We start from the raw sequence: 27888 nt of genomic DNA on the forward strand, positions 1-27888 counted from the left end.
TTGCGGCGCCCAGGGCCATCGCCCAACCGCGCCCTACCCTATAACCGCTACAGGCTGTACGCGCCGTTGAGCGGCGCGGTTATTGAATACGTGTGTGTGTAAATCCGTAAATCCTCCCCATTGGTCCTCCCTCGGTAATGGTCGTCCGTCGGCTACCTATTTCTCTGTGCTTTGCTTGACACTAACAAAGTTGACAATCTTGAAACTTGTCATCAAAGTCACTGTCACTAGAGTGAAATTCATTGAATGTTAAAAATCAAAACAACAGTGTAAGCCGGGGTTGCGTCCTTTGATAGTTAATTTAATAAGAATCATGTCTTCCTATTTTGATTTCTTTTGCAACAACATCAATAAGAATTGTCAAGAATCACAAAATGTTGACCGCATTGCCGGCGCTTGTTACTCAATGTGCCCTGATGAAGAAGTCAAGTTGTACGTATGCATAGAGACTTAAATGAACAATACCTACCATTTAAAACAATCATTCAAATCATTATTCCAGTTAATTCGTGGATTATATATAGTCCTCTTTATAAAAATTGCTTATATTGCTTATTATTGTTTCAAAAATAGCGTACCTCTATAAAGCCAGCTACATCTCTAGCACTGAAATAATAAATAATTGTTCATATTAGATCAGTATTTCCTACGATTAGTGCATGTCGGGGCGCTATAAATATGCTATAAACGTCAAATGATTGTATTATAGGCGCGAGTCTGAGCGGCTAGTGCACGTGTTAGAAGTGTGGGGCAGTGAGAGGAAGCTGGTGAAGAGTTACAGCAGGTCGGCTGCAGACTCCAACATGGCTGTCCCGCGCCTGCTGCGACCGTACTCCACGCTCACCAACACTGTACAGTATCTGCTGCTTGAGTAAGACTGCTACCATTTCAATAGACCACTTATTGTTACATATTTTCTAATAAATCACAAATAGTTTAAGCATAAAATTTCAAAATATTCAATGTCACATTTAACAGATAAACTTTACTTTCAAATTACTTTTAAAGCAATTACATAAAAAATAATTATACTCGCTTTTAGTAAATAATAATACTATATTGTTACAGTATAACAAGAAGAGTAGATGTACCAGCATCGGTAGTGTATGACTATGTAGATGACCGCCTAAGAGCTGTGAGGCAGGACGTCACAATACAGCGGCTGCCTCCTGAACAGTGTGTTTGTCTTCTAGAACCTATGATTAGGTTCTATGTCTATTATGGATATCAGTAAGTATTGAATTTCAAATTACAGATCATGGTCTTGGGGAAAATATACTTAATTATTATATTTTTTACTCATAAATCTATCATTTCAGGTTATCAGACCTACCTCTAAAAGACTATGACCCAGTCCTCAACAAGAAGCGCTTACTAGAATGTATAAAATGGTATCTTTCATGCTGTGACACGATTGATAAAACACAAGGAAAATTGGATCAGCTGAGCGGATTCTTTTCCAACCTTGAGTTGAACAGTAGTAAGCAATATAAACTGGTCAATGATCAAGTCCTAATGGAAAGCCTTTACATTTTGTGCAATCTAGATGATTTACATCCATTATTCAGATATGTTAAACTATCTAAAGATTTAAAGAGGTAAGAAGCTAGAGTTCAATAATATATTTTTCATCCCACCATCTCGGAAAGAGTAGTTTTACCCTTTGATATCTGAGCGCAAAAGTCGTTTTTATCCTCTAGAGCGGCAAAGTGATTTGAATTTAGAACATCGTGTGCAATACTCCATTTGTGACAATCTTGATAAGACTTTTCAAACAAATGCATATTAAACAAATAAAATACTGCTTAAAATAATTATTAAATTAATTAAATAATTTTTATTATTGTTTTTACATAGATTTTTGACCTCGTTTCATTTTTAAACTGAGTTTTCAAATATATGAACTTTAATAGGTACTTCTTTTTAATTTGATACTCATATGTGCGCGCCATTTTGTTTTTAAATTTCCTCGATGAGGTGGGATGAAAAGTTACGTGTTGCACTCGAGTGCAAAGATTTTTCACCTTGTGCTCTTTTGATTCCCTCGCTATCGCTCAGGATTCTAATTATTGAAACACTCGCTACGCTCGTGTTTCAATTTTAGAATCCTTCGCTTGCTCGGTCATCAAAATTGAGCCCGCGGTTAAAAAGCAACTTTGCACTCTTGTATAACAAATAACTATTTCATCCCACCATCTCGGAAAGAGTAGTTTTACCCTTTGATATCTGAGCGCAAAAGCCGTTTTTATCCTCTAGAGCGGCAAAGTGATTTGAATTTAGAACATCATGTGCAATACTCCATTTGTGATAATCTTGATAAGACTTTTCAAACAAATACATATTAAACAAATAAAATACTGCTTAAAATAATTATTCAATTAATTAAGTAATTTTTATTATAGTTTTTACGTAGATTTTTAACCTCGTTTCATTTTTAAACTGAGTTTTCAAATAAATGAACTTTAATAGGTAGTTCTTTTTAATTTGATACTCATTTGTGCGCGCCATTTTCTTTTTTTGAGTTTAGAAATTTCCTCGATGAGGTGGGATGAAAAGTTACGTGTTGCACTCGAGTGCAAAGATTTTTCACCTTGTGCTCTTTTGATTCCCTCGCTATCGCTCAGGATTCTAATTATTGAAACACGAGCGTAGCGAGTGTTTCAATTTTAGAATCCTTCGCTTGCTCGGTCATCAAAATTGAGCCCGCGGTTAAAAAGCAACTTTGCACTCTTGTATAACAAATAACTATTTCATCCCACCATCTCGGAAAGAGTAGTTTTACCCTTTGATATCTGAGCGCAAAAGCCGTTTTTATCCTCTAGAGCGGCAAAGTGATTTGAATTTAGAACATTGTGTGCAATACTCCATTTGTGACAATCTTGATAAGACTATTCATACAAATACATATTAAACAAATAAAATACTGCCTAAAATAATTATTCAATTAATTAAGTAATTTTTATTATTGTTTTTACATAGATTTTTAACCTCGTTTCATTTTTAAACTGAGTTTTCAAATAAATGAACGTTAATAGGTACATCTTTTTAATTTGACACACATATGTGCGCGCCATTTTGTTTTAGTAATTTCCTCGATGAGTTGGGATGAAAAGTTACGTGTTGCACTCGAGTGCAAAGATTTTTCACCTTGTGCTCTTTTGATTCCCTCGCTATCGCTCAGGATTCTAATTATTGAAACACTCGCTACGCTCGTGTTTCAATTTTAGAATCCTTCGCTTGCTCGGTCATCAAAATTGAGCCCGCGGTTAAAAATCAACTTTGCACTCTTATATAACAAATAACTATTTCTAAAATTTTAAAAATATATTATTATAATACATAGGTAAATGTATTGTTTTTTCCAGAAACAAGAAGCTCCAATTAGCATACGAAATAGCAATAGCAAACATTCAGGGCAATTACATAAAAGTCTGTAGACTGTCTGAAAAACTGTGCCCTCTGTCATATTCTGCACTTTCCACCTACCTACCCACACTGCAACGGTAAATCTACATTATTATTTCTGTCTCATCCATGTCTTGGATTGAACTACATACTACATATATACAAACTACTATAAAAGTAAACTATGACTTCTTTTAAAGATCACATTTTATAAGGTAGCCAGTGACCCTAGTCCTTTAGATATGTCAGGATAATATAAACATTGCTACAGCCGTGCACTAGAGGTGATGAGCCACGCATACAACAGCAAGCGGCTGACAGTTCCACTGACGAGTGTGTCGCGCTGGTTGCGCTATGGAGCGGCGGCGGCGGCCCGACAGGCCTGCGAGCACTACGGTCTGACGGTGGACGGAGACGCCGTGCGGTTCGATAAGACTACCTTCAAACATGATGCTACATTGGTAAGATTTCATTTGGATTTGCTCTAAATTATTAATTACCTAATAAATATATTCAGGTTACTTATTATTTTATGATTTAACTTTTCAGAATATACCCAAAACTGTGGACATAAGGAAGAAATTTGATTTAAGTATAATGGATATTTTTACATATACAACAGACAAATAAAGTTTTATATTTTACAGTATAGTCTAGAAGTCTGATTAGAATTATTATTGAAGATTAAAATGTAACAACTACCTCAGGGCTTGCAATATTACAAATAAAACAATTGATTTATAAAGGAATCCTTTATTTATTTACATAAGAAAATTCTCCTAATTATGCAATAACTAATTACAATGGACAACAAAATCTATCTAATATCAAATGGTTGCATGGCTCCCAATGTCCAATTCATTCATTATTTATGCTGTGTACCTTCCTATCCGATACAATGAGACCTAACATTTTATTCTATACATAAAATAACAATTATGTAAAATAGCCAAAATGTATGAAAGTACCACATTGTCAGAGAAGTGGAGAAGTTACAAAATCTAGTTCTAAATACCATATTTATTATTGTATTTCCAATATGAGAAGTATATTTGAGAATTAAATTCTAGATTTCATTCACATATTGTTATAGAAAAATACCAAGACATTCCTCTGACAACGTAGTATGTTAGTGATGATGTAGTAAAATAATACAGCTTTGCCTACATCATATATAACAACAGCCGAGAACCACACTCCACTTCGCTACTACATCATAAATAAATTAACCTTATATTGAAAGAATTTCATTATAATCCGCAATGTTGACCATGCTACACTTTTTATTAGATTTTTGCTTATAAGAGTTACCGATACACGTAATAAATGCTCCATTCCCATTACACTGAGGATCATGTGTAGTGTGCCGATGAATAAAAACAATTTTGAAACAAAATGAGTAATATCACAGATCATGAGGGCGGCCGCATAGTCGATATTGCGGAACTTCGATGCGGAAATGTCGTTAATGGTAACTAATCAGTAGGGTGACGCTATCGAGCTCCAAGATTAAATTTATTTTTAATGAGTACCCATGACTATCTAAACATTCACAATAAATAACATACTGCAGGGAAATTCATGTAAAAGCGTATGGATATAGCCTTAATAAACACACAAATAGTAAATATTTCGTAAGGTATTCTCCATGTAGAATTTATCAGTAATAACAATTTTATACAAGTGTATCTAAAAACGTTACGTTTCTTAGATTTAGAGGTCTTTATACATCCATTTGGTAGCACCTAGATGTTAATTTATATAAAGGGAAGGTAAACATTAAAAGTAAATTAAATATCGTCAGGAACCATGTAAAAACTAAAATAAATTCAATACAACAAACGAATGTCATAACAAGTTTTTAGACGATAGTCTACGCGTGATTTCATCGTGATACAACACATAAAAACTGATAAATAACGTTTAAAACAACAACAAAAGCTCTAATTTACAATAGAGGTATATCATTGAACTATACAGTGACATGAAACATGTTTACCTTCCTAGAGGCGACGGAGGCGAACCTAAGTAGTGTCATGTCGGCGGCTCAACACACACGGGCCGTATGTACACACACGCGCCGCTCGCGAGCCGCTTGCGCTGCTTATTCCTTCCACTGTTAGGAAAAAAACGATCAGATTACATTATCTAAAACGGAAGAATATCTGATGATTTCATTTGTAAAATCCTTAAAATATGAAATACCTGTGCGTGTGAGTCCTAGTTGAGCTTAAGGAAGGCGTCGTCGAAGAGCTCGAGCTCGTGCGAGAGGTAGTTGGCCTTGTTGCGCAGCTTCTTGGCGGAGGTGGAGGCGCTGTCCAGCATCTTGATGGCCTCCTTCACCTCGCACAGCTCCGAGTCCATCTCCGTGGTCGCCTCGTCGATCAGCCGGCACAGCCGCGCGAACATCGTTGATAGCTCCCTGGATATATTCATGTCGATTTATGTGAATCATTGAAAATGTTGTCTTAAAGGGAAATCTTCATTTAACATTTTTTTCGAAAGTCGAATTTCAGTTGAAAGGTTAAATTCTGCATGGAGGTGGTGGGACTCGAAAAGCGAGTAATTATTTAGTCAACCATATTTATATGTTTTTGCAAACGAAAGACCACTTGTGAGATGACGGCTGATAGAAGAGCATGGAAGAAGAAAACATGCACCTTCCCCAAATGAAAGGGAGGCTGATGATGATGAGGTATGCGCCATAATGTTTTTGGCAAATATGAGCGGTCGTATATAGAGATTGCTCGGTACTGACTGCTGCACTTGGTGGCTGCAGTTGGCGGAGGTGAGGTCGACGATGAGGCGCAGCTTCTTGCTGGCGTGCGCCACGTACTGCTGCTTGAACACGCGCTGCTGCGCCCGCGCCGTCCACGTCAGCCGCTCGTACGCGTACAGCGCGCCGTACAGCACGCCCGTCACCGCCACGAAGCGCCAGCCCACCGTCTTCAGCAACTGCAACACCATACACGACACTCAGCGTACACCATGGAGAACCAAAACGAGTAGAGGTCTAATGGAAAAACTCCTAAGTGGCTCGCCAAAATGCGGGTGTTTGGGGGACGAGGAACATTACTGTCTCCTTATGCATCTATTTTGGAACCGCCCATTTTTTGTAAAACTCGCCTCGTTAATTCACTTTTAGTCAGGTCCACTGTACGTATTTGACCTAGAAGATACATAACCCACTCGCCCTTATAGCTTCTCTGCTCATCTTTACTTCCTCCTTACTTCATGACACAGTACTCACAAGTCCGGACAGCAGCAGGCCGCCCATGGTGCCCTGCGAGGTGAGGGCGCCGAGCGCGAACTTGCTGACGAGCCCCCACTCCTCCGCCGACAGCCCCACGCTGCCCGCCAGCGTCGGCCCGTTGCTGCGGGCCACCTCCATCGACGACGGGATCGAGCTCACTGATGGCGGGATCTGACGAAAACGAAAAAGTTATGTAGCTATCATGAGAAACGCACACTTTTACATATAATGGCCATATAAAACAACAATGAACAAGTGTGCTTTCTTTTTAAAAGAGTGTCTTGGGAGTTTCTTGCCGGTACTTCTTCATAAGACCCACTTTTTGGTGCCGAGTACCTCTAATAGATCATTTTATGAAATAAAAGTACTAGAGATTTTCCCAAAACGAAAAAAAAAGAACATAATTATTGTTTTCATATACCTTGAGTAGTAATGAAGTACATACCTGTGTGTACTGTGGCGGGTTCTTGAGCGCGATCTTGCTGGAGTGCTTGCCCTGGAAGCGCTGGATGAGCGCGGTGATGCCGTACGAGAAGCGGAAGGACAGGTCCTCGGTGAAGTCGGCGCAGAGGTTGTCGCAGTTGAGGCGGTACAGCACCTCGAAGGGCTGCTGGTGCGGGATGATGTAGCTGGCGGCTGCCGCCCGCTTGTGCATCGGCAGGATGTTGTACATGCGGTCTATGAACATTACACATTGGATTAACATCGATGAAATGGATAAAAATCGAGTTTACGAAGTTGAAGTTGAAGTGAAGTGAATTGAAGTTTGAAGCAGATTTTTCAAGCAAATATGGTCATTTTGTATACAATATGACGCGATTCGAGCGGAATTACTACTTAATTGGGCAAGGCAACAAGTGTGTCTCCAGAAAAGTTATGTTATGTCTCATGAACTGTTCTACTAATCGAATTTAGACAACCATTTAGCAATATAATCTGGCTATATTTTATTGCTAAATTGGCTGGCTGGTATATATTAGTGGCTGCAAAAGGGTAAATTAACTTTATATGATCTTACCAGCCATTTCCTTCTGCGCCTGATCCATTTCATTGCCGATATCAGCCGACAGCCTCTTCTTGAGCCGTGACCCGAGCCCGGACTCGACGTGCTTGTGCAGCGCGCGCTTGTACTGGTCGAGGGCGCCGCGCTCGGTGCGGAAGGGCGCGTCGTACTCGTCCACGAGGGCCGACAGGCGGCGGATCTCCTGGCTCAGGGTTAGCGATACCTGGGGCAAGCAGATTAGAGGATATAGCTTCGGAAAATGGGATGTTGATGATTTTTTGGTGATTGGTTTCCAATCTTCCTATGCCAAAAGGAACAAACAGTGGTCATTCTCTTTTCAACTCAGTTCAATAAGTACCGCCTCATTCAAATATTACCGCCTATTTTGAGACTGGAATGAATTTTGCAGTCATTAAAAACAATTTTGCCGTCGTGGCTATGGAAACGACATATAAATAATTTGGCGATACAAAACATTGGCCATTTCTGATCTCGAATATCAGTTTTCAAAAAGGTTCTATAATATAGAATGGTAGATCATATAACCGCTGGCTATAGTAATAATATAGCTATATCTAAGGCATGTTGTCGGTGAGCTGGGCTTGTATGTTTTCAAAAAGAACTGTTGACTACAATTACAGCAACGTACAAAATATAAATATTGTTCGTACAGGCCGTATCGGAGGGTCGTACTCGTCTACTATGGAGGACAGACGAAGGATCTCTTCGCGGACAACCACGGATACCTGAATGGAAGGTATTTACATCAAAATGGGATATCATACTATACCGATGTGTTCGAAAAAAGGTTGGTGAGGACTGGGAGTGTTACATAGGGACTGATATTAGAAAAGGATGATCTTTTATTCTTTAGAAATCTTCTAGTAATAAAAACCCAGATTAGTGGGTAGGAGGAAGGAAAGATTACCCTTAAGGCAGGTAGGACAGGCAGGCACCTTGTTGTAGGTTAGGTAACGGACAATAGGCGTGACCAAGACGATAAATTACTAACTTATAAGGCGTTCAGGTATCTTGACATATCTAATTGATTGACTCGATTTTGAAATAAATAGGCGGCTGCCATGAGGGCAGAGCTGGTACCGTTCCTTATCCCTCGCTTACTCGCATTTTGGAGATTTTGCGTTATGACATCTCCTTTAGTAATTTTGCTCGAACCGGACGCCCGTGCTGTCCTCTGCCTCCTCTGTCCTCTGTCTCCGTTCTCCGCCGTGGACGTGGACATGTCGCTAACTACATTAGTTCGGTATATACCTTATGCTCGACGCTCTCGACCATGCGGTTGATCTTGTCCTTCATCTGTCGCGTGATGGTGGTGAGCTGCTCCTCGATGGCGGACAGCTGCTCGTGCAGCACTCGCTGCTTCTCCACTTTAGCTGCCTTCTGGTCCGTCGCTGTGTTGTACACCTGGAACACCGTGTTTGTAATGAATTTCTGCTTGTAAATTGGCTTGACCTACAATCTACATGAGTATTTTTTTTCACATTTTGATAAGATAATCACGAGACCGGGTGCCGGTTGTCTTTTTAACCTTACTGGCCGTTTATGGGTAGTCAGAAACCAAAAGATAAAGTCTGGCAAACAATCTTACCAAAGATCAGAGAGGCAGTCCCTCCATGGAAACACTGTTATTTACTCGTATCCAATTAGACTAGAAGTCCACCGCACACAACGACGGAAATCATAGGGAAAATGCTAGGCAGATGAAATATTAGAAATAACATATAAGTCAAGTTAACTATGTCAATAAGGTAATATATGTACCTGTTCTAGCGCGGCCATGACCTCAGCGGCGATGTTCTTGCCGCGGCGCGAGTGCTGCGCGAACTTGGTCCTCACTGCTGACTTGCTGATGCACTCCTCGAACTTGCGCTCGAAGTCCACGAACTCGAAGTACCGCACCTGGTGGCCTTCCGCTAGGATCGGCGCTGGAGAACAACAGAAAAAAATAAATATAAAAAAAGGAAGGTCATCGTTCAGGTCTTAAAATTGAGGTCATCATCAGAAACATAAGCAAACCCCAGCGGCCCCAGCAAGGCCAAGGCCTGTCGGGGCTGGAAGATTGTAAGAAAGAGTTAACGCGGCCCTGGTAAATAAAAGGCACACGATGGATTTTTTGTCAATAAATCTCTGCTTAAAGACAGTGGGAGGGAAAAAAAGTATGCTCAAATAATGCTTCATCGTGTATCTATGCTTAACGTACAAGAGACGGGCTTCTCCCGCTCGCGCATGCGCGTGAGCAGCGCCTCCTTGGCGGAGATGAAGAAGATGCGCTCCTCCGCCTCCTTGGGCGAGCACACGCGCAGCTCGCGCGACAGGAAGTCCACGCAGCGGTTCGCGTGCTGCGTGCGGACCTACGGACCAACATACATCATTATATACATATTAAACCAACATGAGTTTGTTGAATCAATACATTTCCAACATAGTGAACGGACCATAGAAAAACATATTTACACTATTTTTAGTTGCTATTGGGATTTTGAGAGCAACCCTATTTACTGTTCCCATTCACCCCGAGTAGACCATCGTGATACAAGCTAATTTGCCAAGCAATAATGAACACCTAGGTCAATTGGGCAGACTGTGACGTATTGATTATAAAATAAATTACTGTAAAGAGTTAACTGTTGATATGTAGAATCGAAAATAAACTTACTTGATCTAAATACTCAGGTTCGGAAGCTGAAGCATCCCATCGGTTGTTCAGTATGAATATGTTCGGTTGCGATATTTTTGTCGATACTTTATGAAAGAAGTTCTTCTCCTGTAATCGTAAAAAAAGAAAATTATCAGAAAAAAAATACACAGGTTTCACATAAAAAAAAAAATCGGTGATCGAAAACTGAAATCTATTACGAGAGGCTCGTTTGTTGCACATTCATTTTACGGTGCGGACAACTGATGCGTTTAAGATGTGCCGATAGCTCCGCAACGGTGCTGCATCGGCATTCTACATACCTGTGGTATTTACCACACGCTGCGTCATACCGCATTGGTGCCCTACGGCACCTAACGAGGAGTGGTGATGTTCTGCACTACTACAATATCCAGTCCGTGTGACTACTACTTCGATAAAATATGGCGCTATGACCTGTCCTGGGGCCTACGTGCTACAGTACTCACAGTGACCATGAGCGTGGACTCTGCGTTGGCGACGAGCACGAAGACGTCGGCGTCGAGGCAGTACTGGTCGATCCACTCGTCGAGGTTGGGCGTGACGTCGACGCCGGGGCTGTCCACCAGCACCACGTCGTCGCGCAGCAGCGCGCACAGCTCGCGCGGCCAGTACACGTGCACCAGCGAGCACTCCTGCAGCCGCGACGCGCACAGGGCGTGGCCGAGCTGGCTCACTGACTGCGAGGGCAGAAAAAAGGTCGAATGTCACTCAGGACTTCAAAAAATTCAATAAACGGGAGGGTCACGGTCATAGAGAAGCTCAAAAGCCACACAGGACTTTTATATCTTAGAAAAAGGAAATTCCTACAGATGTTTGATTTGGTTTCTATCACGAAGAATGGTTAAAAATGAGTCTGAAATCATAAGGACACATTTTGCCTGAACATGAGCCTTCCTATCATAAAAAACGTGCTCGAGGTTCATACCTGCACATTAAGCTTCTCCTCGGAGCCGTCGGTCCTGAGAAAGGACTCGTCGGTGTCGGAGCCCTCGACCTGCAGGAAGCAGTTGGTGGTGTGCCCGATGCCGCTCGGCAGGATCTTGTCGTGTAACATCGCGTTGATCACTGTACTCTTACCGTTGCTTGTCCTGAAAACAGGGAGAAAACATTGCTTTGTACTTTGGAATTTCTCATGTGTTGTGGCATGTTTAAGTTTCGCCTTGCTGGTATCGAACTCGCATCAGATGCAATTCAAAATGCATTTTCTTCGGCCGCCATTGGTTAAGATGCAACAGAAATTACACATCTTGGTAACACTTTGGGTCGGAAAAGGCCTAAAAGACTGAACTCAATCTAAAAAAGTATGGAAAGGTTATCCAGTATGTGGATTGTGAGGGGTCATAAATGCATTGGAACTTGAAAAGTTGTCATAGTTGACAAAATATCCGTATAGATAAAAACGTATTAGATGCTTACCGGCCAAAGAAGGCGACTTTCATGTGATCTCGTTTGAGCACTTCTCGTATGGCTTGCACTTTGGATACATAGGCCTCCACGTTGGCCAGGTCCTGTGGAGTTGCGATGCCATTTTCACCCGTGACAGCTAAAAATACATAGTTTATTACATAGATTTGACCATATAGCGTTAGTAGAATACATAAAAACTTACAAACAATATACTAGGAACTATTTCGTGTGTATCTTTATCCATGCCTCCCAGACTTTTTATTTTCCACCAATTACGATCGGGTAACCGTAGTATCAACATTATTCATATTTTGAATGTTATATAGCCAGTGTTTTCCCACGGTTTTACCACACTCCCAAAAACATGCATATTTTCGATAAGAGGAACAAATTACTGAATGTGTGAATGTATCTTTTTTCTGCTGTAATTTCACCTTAAGCCATTGAGTAGTTTATGTGTGAAAATGTTGTGGTGTTGATTTATCGACCGTTAGTTGGCAACTGCTAATTAGGCTAAAAGCTAGCATCCACATATGAATTAGATCATTCTTAATAATAATTGCTCAATTTATTTTAGAGAAAACAACGGTAAATGCCTTATTTGTAAAAGCAATATTTGTACCAATATTCGTGTTATTTTGCCAATAAGAAACTCATTCAATCTGTGTTCTGAGCAAGTCGATCATAATGATTAATTCCGCTAAAACAACTGAAGTATTTACTTAACTCTATGGTTGATCGTTTAGAGGGAATTACTAGCCGCACGTAATATAAAACGCACGTTTCCGCCTGACGTACACATTGGGATTAGTCAGCACAACCTTCACCGTGCATTGTTACCAAACTATGTACCAACAATACAATTGTTATGAAACTATGTAATACACAAACAAGTGATAGTTGTGTTGGAAATGCGCCAGCGTAGCACTCGATTCTCAAATATCATGGCCCTACATAAATCGACCCAATTTACACGTGTCTATGACTAAGTTAGGTCACAGTTAAATACTTGAAGACCTTAATAAGTTTATTGATTAAGTTTAATCGGCAGTTCCATTACTTATAAATAATTTCGGAAGTAATGCCCTAGGTTATATTTTTTGTAAATAAAATAATTTGGGGAATCCCAGAAAAGGGATTTCTAAAATTATTTAATTACTAAGGACTCATTGACATCAATTTGGCAATAGAACAAATGCTTATGCGCACCCAAATGTGCGACGTTGTTAATTAATTTCTATGCTTTATCTTGTCACGATGTTTACATACGCTCTCACTCGAATCAGTCTCCTAGAAGCGATTGTCGAATCTATCAAAACTCCTTCGATAAAACTAATTATTTATTTTTATTTGAATCCAATTCGGTAACTGGAGTTATAGAGGCAGATTTCTTATCGTTTGAGATTAGAAAGTAAACAATTAAATGTGTAACCAACTTATCAATGTTGAATGATTTTATGTAAACAAAGATGTAATAAATGATTGCTGCATATGCGCTTATCTTTCATAGGTTGTTCAGAAATGTTCAAGACGCAGGAATGTCAAATGCAGTTTTTGGCATTCAATGAAACTGCTTGCGTCTAATAACGTCGTGAGAATGTACGGTATGAACGGTCTTCTAACGGGATCTCTTATTAAATGTAACAGCAATGAACATGCGAAAACTATCATGAAAAAGCAACCAATAACATAAGTGCTTAAAAAATTACGGACCGCAATTGCGGTCGATACTCTATTAAATAATCACACGATTCACATTATATCATACATTTTTGATTAAAAAATATATGTACACATGACAAGTCAAGGTTAAAAAGAGAGTAAGCAAGGGCATGTACAAGGACTAAATTAATTTCATACAACCATTTGTCTGTGTTTTATTATAGTACTCCGTATTTAACATGCTTTTTTAATTCAAATACTAGCTTCTGCCAGCAGATTACCCTGAGTATTAAAGGGAACAAGAGTCCGATGTACAAGCTATATTACAGCCCTGTAATTAAACTGTACTCACTCATATCTAATAGAAACAAGTGGTATACAGAAATTGTAATACTATAATTTTGAACACACTGCTCTTTCTAACATGGGTCTAATTACTAAAAATACTATTGACGATGACCTTTGTCCAAATACGCGATCACACCAAACATAGATCGATTGAGAGTTATGAATTATTTATTGCAAATATGTAGGTATTATGAGACAGATCTGTATTGAGTCTGCACAAGGCTGTAGGCAGAAGTTGTGTCAATCCAAATATGTTACAGCACATGGTAGGTCTTTAAGTCTATAAAATACTATATTATAATCTTCCTGCCCTGTTCCCATAATTTTTATATAAAAAAAATAATCTCCATATACTTGGAAGGCTCAACTAAATTGTAAATTTTTTTCAAAATAGAACTTCTGCTTTAATTTAAAAACGGTGACATACCTTGATTAATTTGGTACAATTTTTTTCAGGGAAGTGTGGTGCATGACCTATCTTTTTAGTGTTGTTATTTTTGGAGCATACTTTTAATTACATTAATTTTATTTCAACAGTGTTTTCTTGTTTGTTTTAAAAGTTAGTTGTTATTGATAGCAAAGATGTTATGAAGATCAAGTATATGTATGTAAACAAATAAAAAAGTACTTACCATGCATAAAAGTGACGGCATCTTTGACATAATCATCTATCTCAACAAATATATCATTAATCTTCTTCTTAGCCCTCACAAATATCTGTAGCGGTGAGTCAACGTTGGACATGTTCACGCGGACCGCACCATTGTTCAGCATCGCAACGTTGTGGGGCCCGTCGCCAGCCATCATTGATATCGTACGGTTAACATACGCAGCCATACGGGAAGGAAATATTCACGGTTGTCGTTAGGTGGACCTTATGCCGGACAAGCCAACAATATAGTCACTGTATCACTTCTACAGTTTTAATAATGCATGCACGGTAAAGCTGCAACAAAACATAACAAGGCATAAAGAAGTGCAAAGAAAACAAAATAATAGGACAGTGCTATTGACTTGTAGGAATTATTTCCTGTGCTTCAACTTGTAGACAAAATAGGTGCTACTTATAATATAGCTCTTAGAACACAAAAACATTATAAAACTACATTTCTTTTAATATTAGACCTACATGTTTTTGATAGTCCAGTTCATGAGTTTATAAATGTTTGGACTGTGAGTCCAAACACACCAAAGTCATAGATTGACTGCTGATTGGTCAGACCCAAGATTTATACTTATCAGAAATAGAAATATCTTGAGACAGCTTGATAGACTATGATTTAACACAAGTATTTTGTTTAGGAAAGGTTGATTACTTCTAACATAGTTGTAGGCAGCATGCAAAACACAGAGCATCCAAGTTGCTGTAAGAATCAGTGAGATGTTCTGTACAAAGTGTGAAGTAGGTACTTGTATTGAGGTTATGTTTGTGATCAAACTAAGTCTTACAAACACATTTTACATAAGAAACATTGAAAATAAAATAGGATATAAGCAAGATAGCAACACAACAATGAGACAAAATATCAATAGCTTATGATCTGCACCTTATCATCTCGTTGCATCATCGCAATCGATGAGCATCCCTGTAGTCCGAGCCGCGTGAAAATTTATACACACTTTAGCGATAATATTTAAAATAAAAATAATTATGAACAAATTATGTACGATGAGACGTAAAACAACTGACAGCCGCTAAATATAAGTCAATCAAAATTCATTGAAGATAAAATTCACTATTACGGCCCATCACGTATATGTTGCACTTATATAAAATAATAGTTACTAATATAGCTTACCTATGCATTAAAGCATCATATTGAACATGTTACTCCCTATTTAAAATTATTTTCGGCAGATTATTACCAATAAATTTTTTCATAAATTTATTTCCCTGTTTTCAATTGTCAATTTTTCTCAACTTCGGGAACGTTCGGTTCTCATTTTCATTTTCTTAAGCTACCATTGGCTCAAACGCTAGAAGCGTTGCACGACTGGAAATTGCTAACCAATGAAATTTATGTATGAATACGCATCTGAAAACGTTTAGTAACTGTTGTTCATGTACCATTTTAAAGATTTTAATAAATTGATTGCTATGTTTGTAGCGATTTTTTTCCATGTGTTAACTACATATTGTTTATATATATACCGATAATTTATTATAAAATATGTATATTGTTAAATGTTCAAAGTTGATATTATATTATTTTCAAATCGATTTAAAAATAATCATAACGCAGAAACAATACGTGGGGACCACGTTTGAAATACGTTTTATTCAATTAATGTAGAAAATGTTCAGTGGGTTGTGATATTACCGTTACGCTATTGTAATACCTATTTATTATATTTTAGATAAAGTATACGTAACTTCTATATACTAGTGTATACATTAGTTCCACAGTTTTACTAGTAAATATAAAAATAATTTGTACTTTTTTTCTAGGAATTCCACTCAAGCAGACAACTAAACGTTTCATTCTTGAAATGTCAAATGAATGCAATAAAGTCAATGGCGGATGAATGAATACGAAGGAAAGCCGCTTGTCGAAACCAACTTTGTCCCATTTGTTCATAAACAAATACTCAACTTTAAGTTAAAAAGTGGTTATAACAGATTTTGATTAAAGACTCATTTAAATAAGCAAAATGTCTCGTTCTGTCCGTGCGGAAACTAGAAACCGTGTCAAAGATGATATCAAAAGGGTAATGCAAGCCGTGGAAAAAGTTCGCCATTGGTGAGTTAGACATTTTTATTAAACATTTATCTAAATTAATTTAGGGCCTTGAAATAATACTGTGTTTATTTTAAGGGAGAAAAAATGGGTGACTATCGGTGAAACGACGATGAAAATTTATAAATGGGTTCCAATATCTACTAATGAGCAAAAGAAGAAACACGCGGCTAAACGTGAGAATAAGGAGAACACATTGACGCCGAAGAAGGTGCACGACTCCTCTAACTCTAACTTCGGCATGGCGGAAGATTCCAACACCTGTGAGTCAACTTTTCTATCAAACTGCTTACTCAATGTCAATAAGCATGATTTTTATTGATAATTTAGTGTCATAAAATGGTGGATTTTCGGTTCTTAGCAAGTAGGTCAGGGTTCAAATCTCGTGTTATGAAATATGCAGCATACTTACTTATTCCTCAGAAATTAAGATAATAGATATACCATACTTCTTAATTTTTTTGCAATAGTATTTATACAGTAGTATTTTATTTTTTCAGGTTTTTCTACAGTTAGTGACTCTCAAGGGCCAACTGAGTTTACATCAACAACTATGAATTTCTCGGAAGACTCCAACTCCCAGAGTAGTGGCACCACAACACCCGCCAAGCGGTTAAAAACTGACTGAGGCTTGCTCAACATATAAGTTATCTGCGCTGCAAGCCGCTGTAAGACTTTACTTGCGTTACACAGACGTTATGGACATGTTGGTATGTGCTGTGAGTTTATTTCATAAGTGTGCATTCAAGGAGCTAGTATCAATTGACCACTTTGCATTCAAGTGTTTTAGTTTTATACTTTTAGAAACATATGACCATTAGTTCAAAGATGTGTTCTTAATTAATATTGGTCTCTGAACGAGAGTCATGTCATTTTGTTTGAGTCTATCATTAGCATAATTCATTTACTTGCTAGTTCAAGGTGTTCTTTCTATTGTAAATATTATTTCGGTTTCATAAAATGTGACTTAATTAGATTTATTTTAGCAATATTACTAATTTAATTATTTTTGCAGGATGTGATATTGATCACATAATGTTGTATGTCAGACAGTACAAAGCCATATAGTGTGTTGTTCAGTGCTAACACAACACATTATACTTAACACAATATGTTGGTTACTTAGCTTATGCCAATATTGCCACTGTTGCCCTAATACTGTAGTGTACAGTGCAACTTGCTTATAATAATAGGATATTTGCTTTTGGAACAATTAGTTATAAATGGCAGCCAATAAATGGTAATTTTTTATGGAATATATTTTTTCTACATTCAGTAGTACAGTAAAGTTTAAGTTTTGAATAATGTCATGTGTCATGGCCTATGAAGTCACAAGCTAATAATTATACATAACCAGTAATAATTGAATCAACATTTTAGTATTTTGACTCTGTGAGAAAATATTGTAAAATGGAGTTTAAACACTACAAACTTGTGGTAGACAATAATAGTCCAATATCCTATTATTTGCATCACATTGCTATTTTGAAACAAAATATGTAATTTTTATTAATCTAACTTTTATAATATAGCAATTTTTTGGAGTTTACAATGTCATTAATGTTAAATATGAAGTATTGTGGTAATCCACTAAGCAACAACTATGTATGTATGATTTTCATAGAATTCAGAATGTTTTGTTTTTATTCAATAAAATGCGACAAATTATTATAAATGTAAATTTAATGTATTATAAATTAATAATAATGTAATATAATATAGTAATTAGTAAGACAAAATAAAGATATTTAAATTATTAATTTAATTTCTCATCAGAATCTATGGAACCCACTGTATGCATGGAAGACATTGAGGACCCAGAGTATGTGTCAGACACATTATCCATTTCTTGTATACCAATTATTTCAGTCACAAAGTCACTGAATGTTATGACCTGAAAAGATGGATAGTATTAGTCGTAATTTGATGGCCGAAATGCCTAATTAAGATTGCAAGTAGTAAAGTAACATGTATAAATTATCATACCTTTGGCAAAAATGAGAAATCATCTTCATTCATAACTGCTCGATCTTCGATGCTGTGGCCGCAAAGTATAGTCAGCAGGTACCAGCACAACTCACGGGAAAAGAATTCACCTGTTGACAAAATGATTTACATTGAACAAACTGGATGAACATTATAAAAAAATGTGCTTGAACTGTACCATACGTAATATGTAAATTAATAAACTTTTATGTAAGAACCCCTCAGATATCTGATACCCAACGCGGGCGCAAGCTCGTGTAAAATAAAAACCAAAGGGTGCCGTAGTCAAAAATAAAACCCAATAAAATTCGCCTGCACTGTACCAAAACGTGTTAATAGTCTTTGTAGTTTCTAGTTGTTTACAACTTCTCTCATCCATTTATACATAAAAGAACGTCGTGTTAGTTACACATTTTATAACTCGAATGGCTGAACCGTTTAAGCTGAAAATTAGAGCGAAGGTAGCTTAGACTCGGGAGAAGGGCATGGAGTTTTTGTTACCATCCGGGACCCGGGTGAAACCGCGGGCAGAAATCTAGTAAAATATAAATAAAAAAATCTTAATCGAGCAGTTTACCGTTAGAAGTGAGCATCTCAATGAAGTCGTTTCTCTGCATGACGTATCCCTGTTTGCTGACGTTGGCGAACGTGCGGAAGGCGGCGCGCAGCCGCTTGAAGCTCTCGCCGAACACGGGCCGGTGGTTCAAGTACAGCTTCACAAACTCCATGAAGTCTATCTCGGTTACTGGCGTCTTCAGGTACACCTTGAACTTGGCTTCGACCAATAGATTTTCCACCTTCAACAGTGAATTCATTATAGCTGATAAAAGTATAATTAAAAATGCAGATCTCCCTCACATACGGTATCGGAAATCAGGTGACAAGGACGAATTATGTTTTAAAAATGAATAACACATTAAGTTTTCGTGATTATATTGATGAATTTCTACCGTTATCTACCTCATATTCCGACGGGAAGAACCCTAAAGCCCTCATCAGATCGGGCAGCGAGTCTATCGGGATGTAATCTTTGACGCGCCTCCTGGCCGGGGAGAAGGTGCCCTGGCACAGGATCTGGATGTAGTAGAACAGATCCCGAATCTCTTGGAACAGCCAGCCGGGCCGGCCGTTGTCCACGAGGCAGTAGTAAGGATCCAGGTCTATTCCACCTCGTAAGGTCGTCGTTTCTACAGACCTGCAGATTAAAAATAAAAATAAACACAAACTCGGCAGCAACGGGTAGCCCCATGCTATCCGTTTCAGCTGGTAGACTATGACTAGACCAAAACATACTTATAAAGGACCATGAGTCAAATTGGGCTCATTGTCCAACAGAGTTATAGTATATGCCATTGTGAAGGTTTTTGTTTGTACTAAAATTGCTACTATGGGCACTACCTTCAATTCCATGGCAAAAAAATGATATGCATCTAAATAGGTTTTGGGTTTTGTAGAAAAAGACAATTGTTAAGAGTCGTAGTGTGCTTGGTTATACATGACATAAAACCTAATTCGCAGGATTTGATTATGCTAGGATTATGGGACCACCTTCATCACCAGACCAGGATCTGATGATGGAAACCCTGAGAAATCGAGGGCAACTTTCGAAAATTGTAGATATGCATAATCCACCGGCAGGATATTTAGACGACATTATTATTGATATTGATTGAAATGTTAACAAAAATAATTTTAACTGTTAGCAGCTGTTTTATTTTTTATGTATACATTAAACCTGGACTTAAAACCAGTTAAAGGTGTTCAATAACAAAACCTACAATGCCATAACAGCCTACTTTTTGCAGAATATTAGTTTATTTATGGTCGGAGAAAAATATTTACAGCAAAATAACCCCATGGATTCTTCGCAAAAATTATTTTAAATCTTTATATTTAGTGCTTTACAAGTATATTCAAAGTGGTCTCATCTCTGTTGGTGGGTGAGCCCAGGCTTCATACATTTTTGCCCATGGTCCTTTTGGTCAGATAAATATTCCGTCTAGAATCATCATTACATTTGTTGATAAGTATCTCTCACCTTCTTGGATAGGTTTCTTATTTCTTACAGACCTACAAAAGTTCACATAGCTATGGCTATACTATAACAGACTTGGCAAATAATTAAAGCACCTGAAGTTTGCATCCCATTGAGTAAAAGTGGTATCTCTGAAACCGATCGTGAACAGAATTCCGTAGTCGTCCCGAAAACACATCCTCGTAATCTGAAAATTTTAATTTTAGCACAATTATATCGGCAAAATCTCAGTATAAAATTGATAAGAAAGGAACCTATAACAACTGTCAATAAAATAAAATCTTAAAATTACCTACCCTGAAGGGATGTCCCAGCTGGCCCACATGTTTCCAAGGATTGCCATCAAGCGGCATCTTCTGTAAGCCGATGACTTCTTTACAAGAGAACAGCAAGTATTGGTTGGTCTTGTCGCCGTCTTTCCCCGTGATCAGCTGTATTTTGCTGACTGGGTGATCGTAGCGAGGGCCCAGCACTGTGGCCAGGGTCATGGTAGTTGCGTAGTTCACTATCTTGTACTTGTACTGGAAATGTGCAAGTCAGCGAATCACTATCGACTTGTATTAGATAGTGAACCTTTTAGCCAGAGTATCTCTACACAAGATTCATAAAAAAAATCATAATGAAAATCACCTCATCATTAGCCATAAGTAGCATCGGTAAATCAGTTCTACATTCCTCAGGGTCGACCTCAGGTGGCGTCGGCCACACGATGGCACCCAGTGGGACCGCGGTCTGCTCCACTCTGTCCAAACTTGCGATCTCCAAATACTCATCGCTGCTGGCCCCGATGTCGTACTCCACCATGCATCTGTCCATGCCTAGCGACACCAGTTTATATTCCCCGTTGGTGTTCTTCTCGGGAAGGAAGATGAGCGAGGTGATGTCCTTGTAGTGGGAGCGATGCTTGCCGATGAATGCCCATTGAAAGCGTTTACAGTTGTACTTGTAAACGCAAACTGTTCTCCATTCATCCTGCGTTTTGAGAATATTGATTTTATAGTTACATATGTGTGTAGGTACTTACCACTGGTAGGGTTAGGTTACTGGCCACTAAAATACATATACTAAAGAAAGTGTAATTTAAAGTTTAGACCTTCATGGGAGTTTTCAAAGGCCAAGTTGAACATAATGGCGGCCACGGCGGCTGTTCTCATATTAAGGAGATCAGCCAGCTGCGCAGGACATATTATAATGCACAAGCATTTGCGCATACACAGGTGCACTCCCTATTCCTTCACTCTCATAACCCGATGGGACGGTAACCGACACGACCGGAAAGAGAACAGGCGCAGGACCGACATTTACGTGCTCTCCGATGCACGGGTGAATCAATCACCGACTTCCAGACTACGGGCTGCTTTGTGAAAGTTTAATAAAACCCACAAAGCGATTTCGGCCCGACCCGGGAATCGGACCCGAGACCTCGAGCACAGTAGCCGCGCTTGCGACCACTAGGCCACATCGAGGCAGTTTAATAAGTTGAACATACATATTTTACAAATAGGTACTTAGTAAGTAGGTAGGTACGTTTTACGTGCTTACAGCAGTAGCCATGGTAACCGAATCTTTGCAGTAGCTGATGAGCTTGATGTCTCCTCTGGTGTCGTTGAAGGGCGACGGGCTGAGGATATCGATGGTCGTAGGGTCGAGGAACAGAATCTGGCCCGTGTTAAGACCGCTCGCCAGGTGTAGCCCTAACATTAGTAGACGAAAACAATGGTTAACGTGTTTAACCTGGGAAGAATTAGGTTAATTCTAAAGATGTAGGATTTGTCCTTGTGACGCCTAACCATTACCTGTTTTGTGTTTAGTTACTTAGAATAGTTCGCGCGGGCAGCGCGGAAACACTACATTTTGCTCGCGGCTTTGCCCACGTGGTGTGTTGAAAAAAAGTACCTAGCCTATATGTTAATCCAGAAAAAGGATAGTAGGTAATACTTGCCTGAAGGTGAGTACTGCAAGCACGTGACGGACAGCTCAGGCACGGTGATCTCGAAGTTGCAGTTGATGGAGTCATCGTTGGGAGGCACCACCGTCGTGAACCGGCTGCACAGGTCCAGCTTCTTCAGCAGCTTGTGCTGGATGAAGTCGAACAGCTCCACCGTGCCGTCCTTGTAGCCCAAGCACAGCAGGTTCCTGTGGTACACCAACCAAGTATAAAAAAAGAGAAACATGAAAACAGCAATAGGTAGGGGCTCTACTATCTTCATCCTTATGTACTTCCTCTAAACGTTCCCTTATGTAATAGCCCTATTAACCTACTACCCGTAAGTTATGTCGTCCCCCTATTTACTTTCTTATGTTTTCCCTTATGTACTACACCTATACCTTCTACGTGCTACGTCAGATGCATGATCCGATGCTGAATTAAAGCTTGTCCAGCCAATACTAACAAGCCAAAAAAGCACAAAGAGTTAAATAAATGTACAAATCATTTAATAGAAAAGACGTACTTCTCAGGATGTACCGTCATAGAGAGGACGGCAGATCTCTTGTTGTATATCAGCGTAGTGTACTTCTCGGTGACAAAGTCCACAAATCCAACTCCTTGGTTAAAAGTACCTGTTATCAAAATAAACAAGTCTAATGCGGAATTAACGCGGAGTGCGTAGGGGCTAGCAGCGTACTACGGCGTAGCGCTACAAAAGTGTAGCGTGAAAGCAGGCGTAGCGCTACAGAAGCGTAGCGAAGAAATGATGCGTAGCAAGGACAAGCTTTCGCGTAGAGGGCAAGAAAAAATTTAGTAGCGTAGCTATAGAAGCTACGGATTTTCGTGTAGCGAAACGGATTTTTGTGGGTATGGATTTCTGGTTTCTTTGCAATACGTCATACAATTTATTTTAAATCTGTCTTACAAACAATGAAATCCCTGACAAGGAAGGGTTTGCCGCTGACAGTCGCGTCGGAAGGTAGCCTCATTTTAATCAGCTTCTGCGTAAGCTGGCCTGTCACTGGGTCTTTTTGTACCTCCACCTTCTCCCAGCACGGACAAGGCTTGTTACCTGATCATTAAAATGACACATGAAAGTAAGCATACGGTTTTTTGTGGAATTGACATTTATGTAAATGTCGATGATAGGTCCTTAGATAAGCCAAATCGGTCCAGCTATTCTCGAGTCAGACTAAAGAACGGCAATTCATTTTTGTATTGAGATGGTCTAAATATGAGATTTCATTTTTATATGTATACAGGATGGTATATATAAAAGTATAGCTTGCATTTCTGGTAGATGCCAGGAAAAGACACAATCTCCTTGCATGTCACAAATGGACTTACAGGCAGGGTCGAGGATCATGGAGCTCCTGGGTGAGACGTTGAAGCTGAGCCCCTTGACCTTGTCGACGGAGAAGCCGTGCACCCAGTACAGCACCCTCAGCTGGTCGTCGTAGAAGTGGATCTCGCCGTTGCTGTTGCCCGTCACTATTATCCTGGTCATGTGCACAAGTCGATGACTCTTTTAATATTGACTTTTATCTAGAAACTATATCGAAAGACCTATACTGTTACCCGTACCTACCCTTTGCTGAAAATTAAGCGACTAATTTTGAGTTTCGTCCAATTTTTTTAAACTACCCGTCTGATATTCAAAAAAGAAGGCTCGTGGATCTATAACAAAAGAACGAACCCATCAATATTCTTGATGACATTAATCATCCTCTTATTCAGCTTCACCATCTTAATGAACCGGAGCTTCTCAATATTGGCTGGTTCCACATTGGCCTGATACTCTATGGTATAGCCATAGACCAGCACAGCTCCGCGGCTGGTCGCCACGATGATCTGCGAGGTGCCCTTCACGAAGGTGCAACACATCAGCTTGCCGTAGTCCGGGTTCACTTTGTCCTGGCTCTTCACTTTCAGTTCCCAGCGGTCAGTTTCTTTCACTTGCCCTCGCTCCGATAGAAATACTTTCTGCAATGTGTTTTAACCATCAACTTTATCATCAAAGAAATAAAATTGCGTACAGTTACAGATGAGTTGATCAGAAGGAATTGTCTCGTAGTATTAATTTTCGAGGACTTACTTTAGATATGCCGAGATAAATACCAGTTCTAGTCATCAGAAGGAACTGCTCAGATTTCGTGGGATTGAAAATCATTTCTACCACGCTGTCTCGTGAAATATTGCTTGTTTCATAAGCAGCTGAAACAATGAAATATTTTTAGAATATCTTATTCTATAAACAAAGGAATACATAATATGGCCAGTGCACACTTGACTCTCAAGTACGTGTGTGTAAAAAGCTATAGAACTACTGAAACATTTTTGATAGAGTTACCATGTGGAGAGTCTTTTCCCAAACACCATATCCACCAGTATAACGCCATCTTCTCACAAGGGTACGCCAGCGTCAGCAGGTATCTGGCATCAGCGCTGAGTGCCACTTTAGCTACCTTAGTGGTCCCGTGCGGTGCGAACAACGTCTTCTGAGGGAATAGGTCCCTGGAGTCCCAGATTATGATCACGTTTTCAGGGCCCGAGTCAGCTGTCACCAGCCACCGACCTCGCTCGTCTGATGCAATGCATGTTACCATATGACGCTGTAGGGATATTGAGAATTGATCAAGTGTTAGTTGGTTGTAAACCGTCTTGACAGAAACGAAACATTTTTATTACACACTCATAATATTGCCATATGCTGACTCGATGACTGTCATTCACTTCTCTACGAGCCTGATGACAATAGAATAAAAAGAAAGGCGAGTATGTATATATACATAGGTCAACGTACCTACAAAAATTCGATCATTTCCGCGAGTGCTATATGTACTTGTAAACAGTGAAAGGTCTCACGTGCCCCTGCAGTAGCCACATCTGCTGCGTGGTCCAGTTGTAGACGACGCCGCAGTTGGACGCCGAGTAGAACAACTGGGTACTGCCCTGGTCGTTCAGGTTGATCACACCCACCCTGTGGTTGAAGCCGTTCATCCAGCGCATTTTCTGTACCACAAATTATCGTTAGTACAGTCAACTTCAGGTCAGTGGTAACAGTTTTATAGGAAAATCGTACTTATTACTATTGAGTTAAGGTGCATGACAGTTACCACTGATGTGCGGTCTACCGTACCTATTCGACAGCTTTTTACTATTAGTACGTAAGGGTGCGTCCACATCTGGCGAATGCGCGCCGTGACTGCGCCACGGCCAGATGTGGACGCACCCTAACGGATACGACGTGATTTTCATTCAGTGCACTAACTAATCTATAGGTACTTAAGCCTTTTCTATTAAACAATTAGCCATCAGAGATAGTAAATAGGCCGATGAAGACGTATCTTTATTGATAGGTAACATTCAACTTGATATTGGCCTTATAGGTTTTAGATATCTGGACCTCGTGAAGTCCCTGGGGCTTAGAGTACCCATGTTGTATAGGTAGTAGCATGTTAGCTTCATATTAACTGTTAAGTACAATTGTTCACTTTAATACCTAGGTATGTATGAACGAATCCTATAATAGGTTCTTATACTAAGCAAATGAGTTATCAAATAATTTACAAAGGGACACGGCTTGCGCCTAGCTTCGCATTCAGCATATTGTTCAAAGTATTGTTTTGTAAGACTTTGAAATCTTCGAAGAACAACTCTGGACTCTTCGCCAGAAGTGCGCATATCCAACAGATTCAAGGAAGAAATTGGGTTGCGATCGTATGCCATTGTATCTTATGATGATTTACGAATATCAATAAAAATTATTAACTAATAATAATAAACTATGATTAATACACGGTTAATAAGATATCTAAAATTAATTACAAAGTTGATCTGATTTTCGATTAAGAATGACAAATGGGATGTCAGATCAGACGTCATTGAATACCAATGAGTAGAAAAAATGAAAAGAGTTTTAACTATTTAATAATGCGTCTTGTTGCAGTTATCTAATGAATGCCTGGTATATGTCTGGTATCGTTCCAAGATCAAAGAAAAGTACCTAGCCTATAGCCTTCCTCGATAAATGGGCTATCTAACACCGAAGGAATTGTTCAAATCGGACCGGTAGTTCCTCAGATTAGCGCGTTCAAACAAACAAACAAACTCTTCAGCTTTATAATATTAGTATAGATAACTTGATGAGTGTTAGGCGTCGAAATCTCCTCCGGAAACTTTCCCAGTAGACTAGCTGCTTTGTCACGTTGTATGGCAATTCAAATTTTTTGTCCGAAGAATAAGCCAGCCCCCTATATACTCAATACTCAATAACTTTATTGCATTCCATAATGTGTACAGGCTGGTGGGTAAAATTAAAAGAAACAATTATGGACCCTGTCGGGCACAGCAAAGTTAGTTTTTAGAGGAGAGGACGAAGAGCGCTTTTTAAACATAATTATATTGAGTTAAATGTAGAAAATCTTATTATATTTAGATATTTGAGTAGGTATCAGATTAGCGCGTTCAAACAAACAAACAAACTCTTCAGCTTTATAATATTAGTATAGATAACTTGATGAGTGTTAGGCGTCGAAATCTCCTCGCCCTTATCGCTATGTCCTTGAAGAGGAGCCGTGAACTCGGGCTTATAATACATCTATACTAATATTTTAAACAGGAAAACTTTGTTTGTTGGTTTGTTTGATTGTAATGAAGGGGCTTAAAAACGTCTGTTTTTTTTAATTCTTTCACCATTCGAAAGCTACATTATCCACGAGTAACATAGGCTATATTTTATCCCGGTACGGGCAGTAGTTACCACGGGACGCGGGTAAAACCGCGGGAAATCGGCTAGTATACAATAAAATAGCTTGTCCTAATATCGCTTTAGCCACCCGACCACTTGAGTCAGAGCATAGACAGATCTTCAAATCTGAAATGACGCGCCCTTTTTACATTTGTGTGGTAAAACTTTACTTGTTACTCATTACAACTAATAGAAAATACAGGGTAGGTACCTATTTATTCACTTTATATACTTATACACCTAACATCATTCGTCATACTTAGTTGTATCTTTTGAAACCAAATAACAGATTAAAAGTTACGATACATACAAAACCGGCAGGTTTCCTCGGCGGTCTGTTCGTCTCAAACTCATTCAGATACTGGCGTGAAATTGAGAAGAACGTGTGCGATAAACTTCTAACTTTTCGGAGAGCATCCTCAGTTGATAATTCGTCGCGCAACCCTGGTAAGTTCTGCATAGAAAAAGTGAATTTACGCTTAACTTGACCCATTTTAATCACGTATTAGGTAGGTAAGAGCGATCCTTATTACAGTCTTCTTGAAAGACTAGCCCTAATTATTATATTACTATAATAAACCGCTAATCATTAAAATCCTGAAAGTTTGTTCAGTAATTGATGACACGATGACAATTCCTATGTACTTACGTTTCTTCCCTGACATTTCAATAT

General features: G+C 39.0%; 4 protein-coding genes across 9 annotated transcripts; 2 read left to right on the top strand and 2 right to left on the bottom strand.

Moving 5' to 3' along the window:
- The first annotated feature begins 217 nt into the window (after positions 1–217).
- On the top strand, positions 218–4148 carry LOC126054265 (SAC3 domain-containing protein 1). The gene is made up of 7 exons (XM_049839050.2): positions 218–432; positions 710–871; positions 1069–1230; positions 1320–1598; positions 3366–3503; positions 3677–3866; positions 3955–4148. The coding sequence occupies exons 1-7, from the start codon at positions 314–316 to the stop codon at positions 4033–4035; spliced, it is 1131 nt and encodes a 376-aa protein (XP_049695007.2). The 5' UTR covers positions 218–313; the 3' UTR covers positions 4036–4148.
- LOC110372680 (transmembrane GTPase Marf) lies at positions 4143–15736 on the bottom strand. Of its 4 annotated transcripts, none has more exons than XM_049839049.2 (16): positions 15576–15715; positions 15324–15362; positions 14409–14493; positions 11776–11902; positions 11285–11447; positions 10806–11036; positions 10339–10446; positions 9883–10033; positions 9444–9607; positions 8934–9086; positions 7677–7884; positions 7104–7336; positions 6656–6829; positions 6164–6360; positions 5611–5827; positions 4143–5521 (listed from the first exon to the last, which is right to left on the bottom strand). In XM_049839049.2, the coding sequence occupies exons 2-15, from the start codon at positions 15342–15344 to the stop codon at positions 5626–5628; spliced, it is 2217 nt and encodes a 738-aa protein (XP_049695006.2). In that variant the 5' UTR covers positions 15345–15362; positions 15576–15715; the 3' UTR covers positions 4143–5521; positions 5611–5625. The 4 variants fall into 4 exon arrangements, with proteins under 4 accessions (XP_049695006.2, XP_049695005.2, XP_049695004.2 ...); XM_049839048.2 differs by having other exon boundaries at positions 14409–14650; positions 15576–15705; XM_049839047.2 differs by having other exon boundaries at positions 14409–14722; positions 15576–15704.
- A 544-nt stretch (positions 15737–16280) lies between these two features.
- LOC110372727 (B-cell CLL/lymphoma 7 protein family member A) lies at positions 16281–17932 on the top strand. Of its 2 annotated transcripts, XM_064036194.1 has the most exons (4): positions 16281–16517; positions 16593–16777; positions 17015–17189; positions 17254–17932. In XM_064036194.1, exons 1-3 carry the CDS (start codon positions 16429–16431, stop codon positions 17140–17142), a joined length of 402 nt encoding a protein of 133 aa, XP_063892264.1. In that variant the 5' UTR covers positions 16281–16428; the 3' UTR covers positions 17143–17189; positions 17254–17932. The 2 variants fall into 2 exon arrangements, with proteins under 2 accessions (XP_063892264.1, XP_021185357.1); XM_021329682.3 differs by having other exon boundaries at positions 17015–17932.
- Positions 17933–18179: 247 nt separating this feature from the next.
- On the bottom strand, positions 18180–27847 carry LOC110372728 (cilia- and flagella-associated protein 251). 2 transcript variants are annotated; one of them, XM_021329683.3, is made up of 17 exons: positions 27526–27847; positions 25331–25477; positions 24816–25077; positions 24561–24679; positions 24162–24448; positions 23813–23964; positions 23391–23537; positions 22989–23097; positions 22478–22671; positions 22078–22229; positions 21166–21507; positions 20832–21056; positions 20631–20722; positions 19461–19695; positions 19078–19297; positions 18501–18610; positions 18180–18408 (listed from the first exon to the last, which is right to left on the bottom strand). In XM_021329683.3, exons 1-17 carry the CDS (start codon positions 27706–27708, stop codon positions 18271–18273), a joined length of 3114 nt encoding a protein of 1037 aa, XP_021185358.3. In that variant the 5' UTR covers positions 27709–27847; the 3' UTR covers positions 18180–18270. The 2 variants fall into 2 exon arrangements, with proteins under 2 accessions (XP_021185358.3, XP_049695270.2); XM_049839313.2 differs by lacking the exon at positions 27526–27847 and adding an exon at positions 26036–26312.
- Positions 27848–27888: the final 41 nt, after the last annotated feature.

Source organism: Helicoverpa armigera, chromosome 9 (genome assembly GCF_030705265.1).
Source record: "Helicoverpa armigera isolate CAAS_96S chromosome 9, ASM3070526v1, whole genome shotgun sequence".
Lineage (NCBI taxonomy): Eukaryota > Metazoa > Arthropoda > Insecta > Lepidoptera > Noctuidae > Helicoverpa > Helicoverpa armigera.

Bases quoted from the DNA above. Each gene is read 5' to 3' on its own strand.
- LOC126054265 (XM_049839050.2), top strand. From the start codon at position 314: ATGTCTTCCTATTTTGATTTCTTTTGCAACAACATCAATAAGAATTGT. The intron at 1,231-1,319 runs GTAAGTATTGAA...CTATCATTTCAG, and splicing joins TATGTCTATTATGGATATCA to GTTATCAGACCTACCTCTAA. The intron at 3,504-3,676 runs GTAAATCTACAT...ACATTGCTACAG, and splicing joins TACCTACCCACACTGCAACG to CCGTGCACTAGAGGTGATGA.
- LOC110372727 (XM_021329682.3), top strand. From the start codon at position 16,429: ATGTCTCGTTCTGTCCGTGCGGAAACTAGAAACCGTGTCAAAGATGAT. The intron at 16,518-16,592 runs GTGAGTTAGACA...GTTTATTTTAAG, and splicing joins GTGGAAAAAGTTCGCCATTG to GGAGAAAAAATGGGTGACTA. The intron at 16,778-17,014 runs GTGAGTCAACTT...TTATTTTTTCAG, and splicing joins GGCGGAAGATTCCAACACCT to GTTTTTCTACAGTTAGTGAC.
- LOC110372728 (XM_021329683.3), bottom strand. From the start codon at position 27,708: ATGGGTCAAGTTAAGCGTAAATTCACTTTTTCTATGCAGAACTTACCA. The intron at 25,078-25,330 runs GTGAGACCTTTC...ATATCCCTACAG, and splicing joins TGTGGCTACTGCAGGGGCAC to CGTCATATGGTAACATGCAT. The intron at 20,723-20,831 runs GTAGGTAATTTT...TAAAATTTTCAG, and splicing joins AGCTGGGACATCCCTTCAGG to ATTACGAGGATGTGTTTTCG.
- LOC110372680 (XM_049839046.2), bottom strand. From the start codon at position 14,613: ATGGCTGCGTATGTTAACCGTACGATATCAATGATGGCTGGCGACGGG. The intron at 7,885-8,933 runs GTATATACCGAA...TGCTTGCCCCAG, and splicing joins TCGAGAGCGTCGAGCATAAG to GTATCGCTAACCCTGAGCCA. The intron at 6,830-7,103 runs GTATGTACTTCA...CGTTTTCGTCAG, and splicing joins ACCCGCCACAGTACACACAG to ATCCCGCCATCAGTGAGCTC.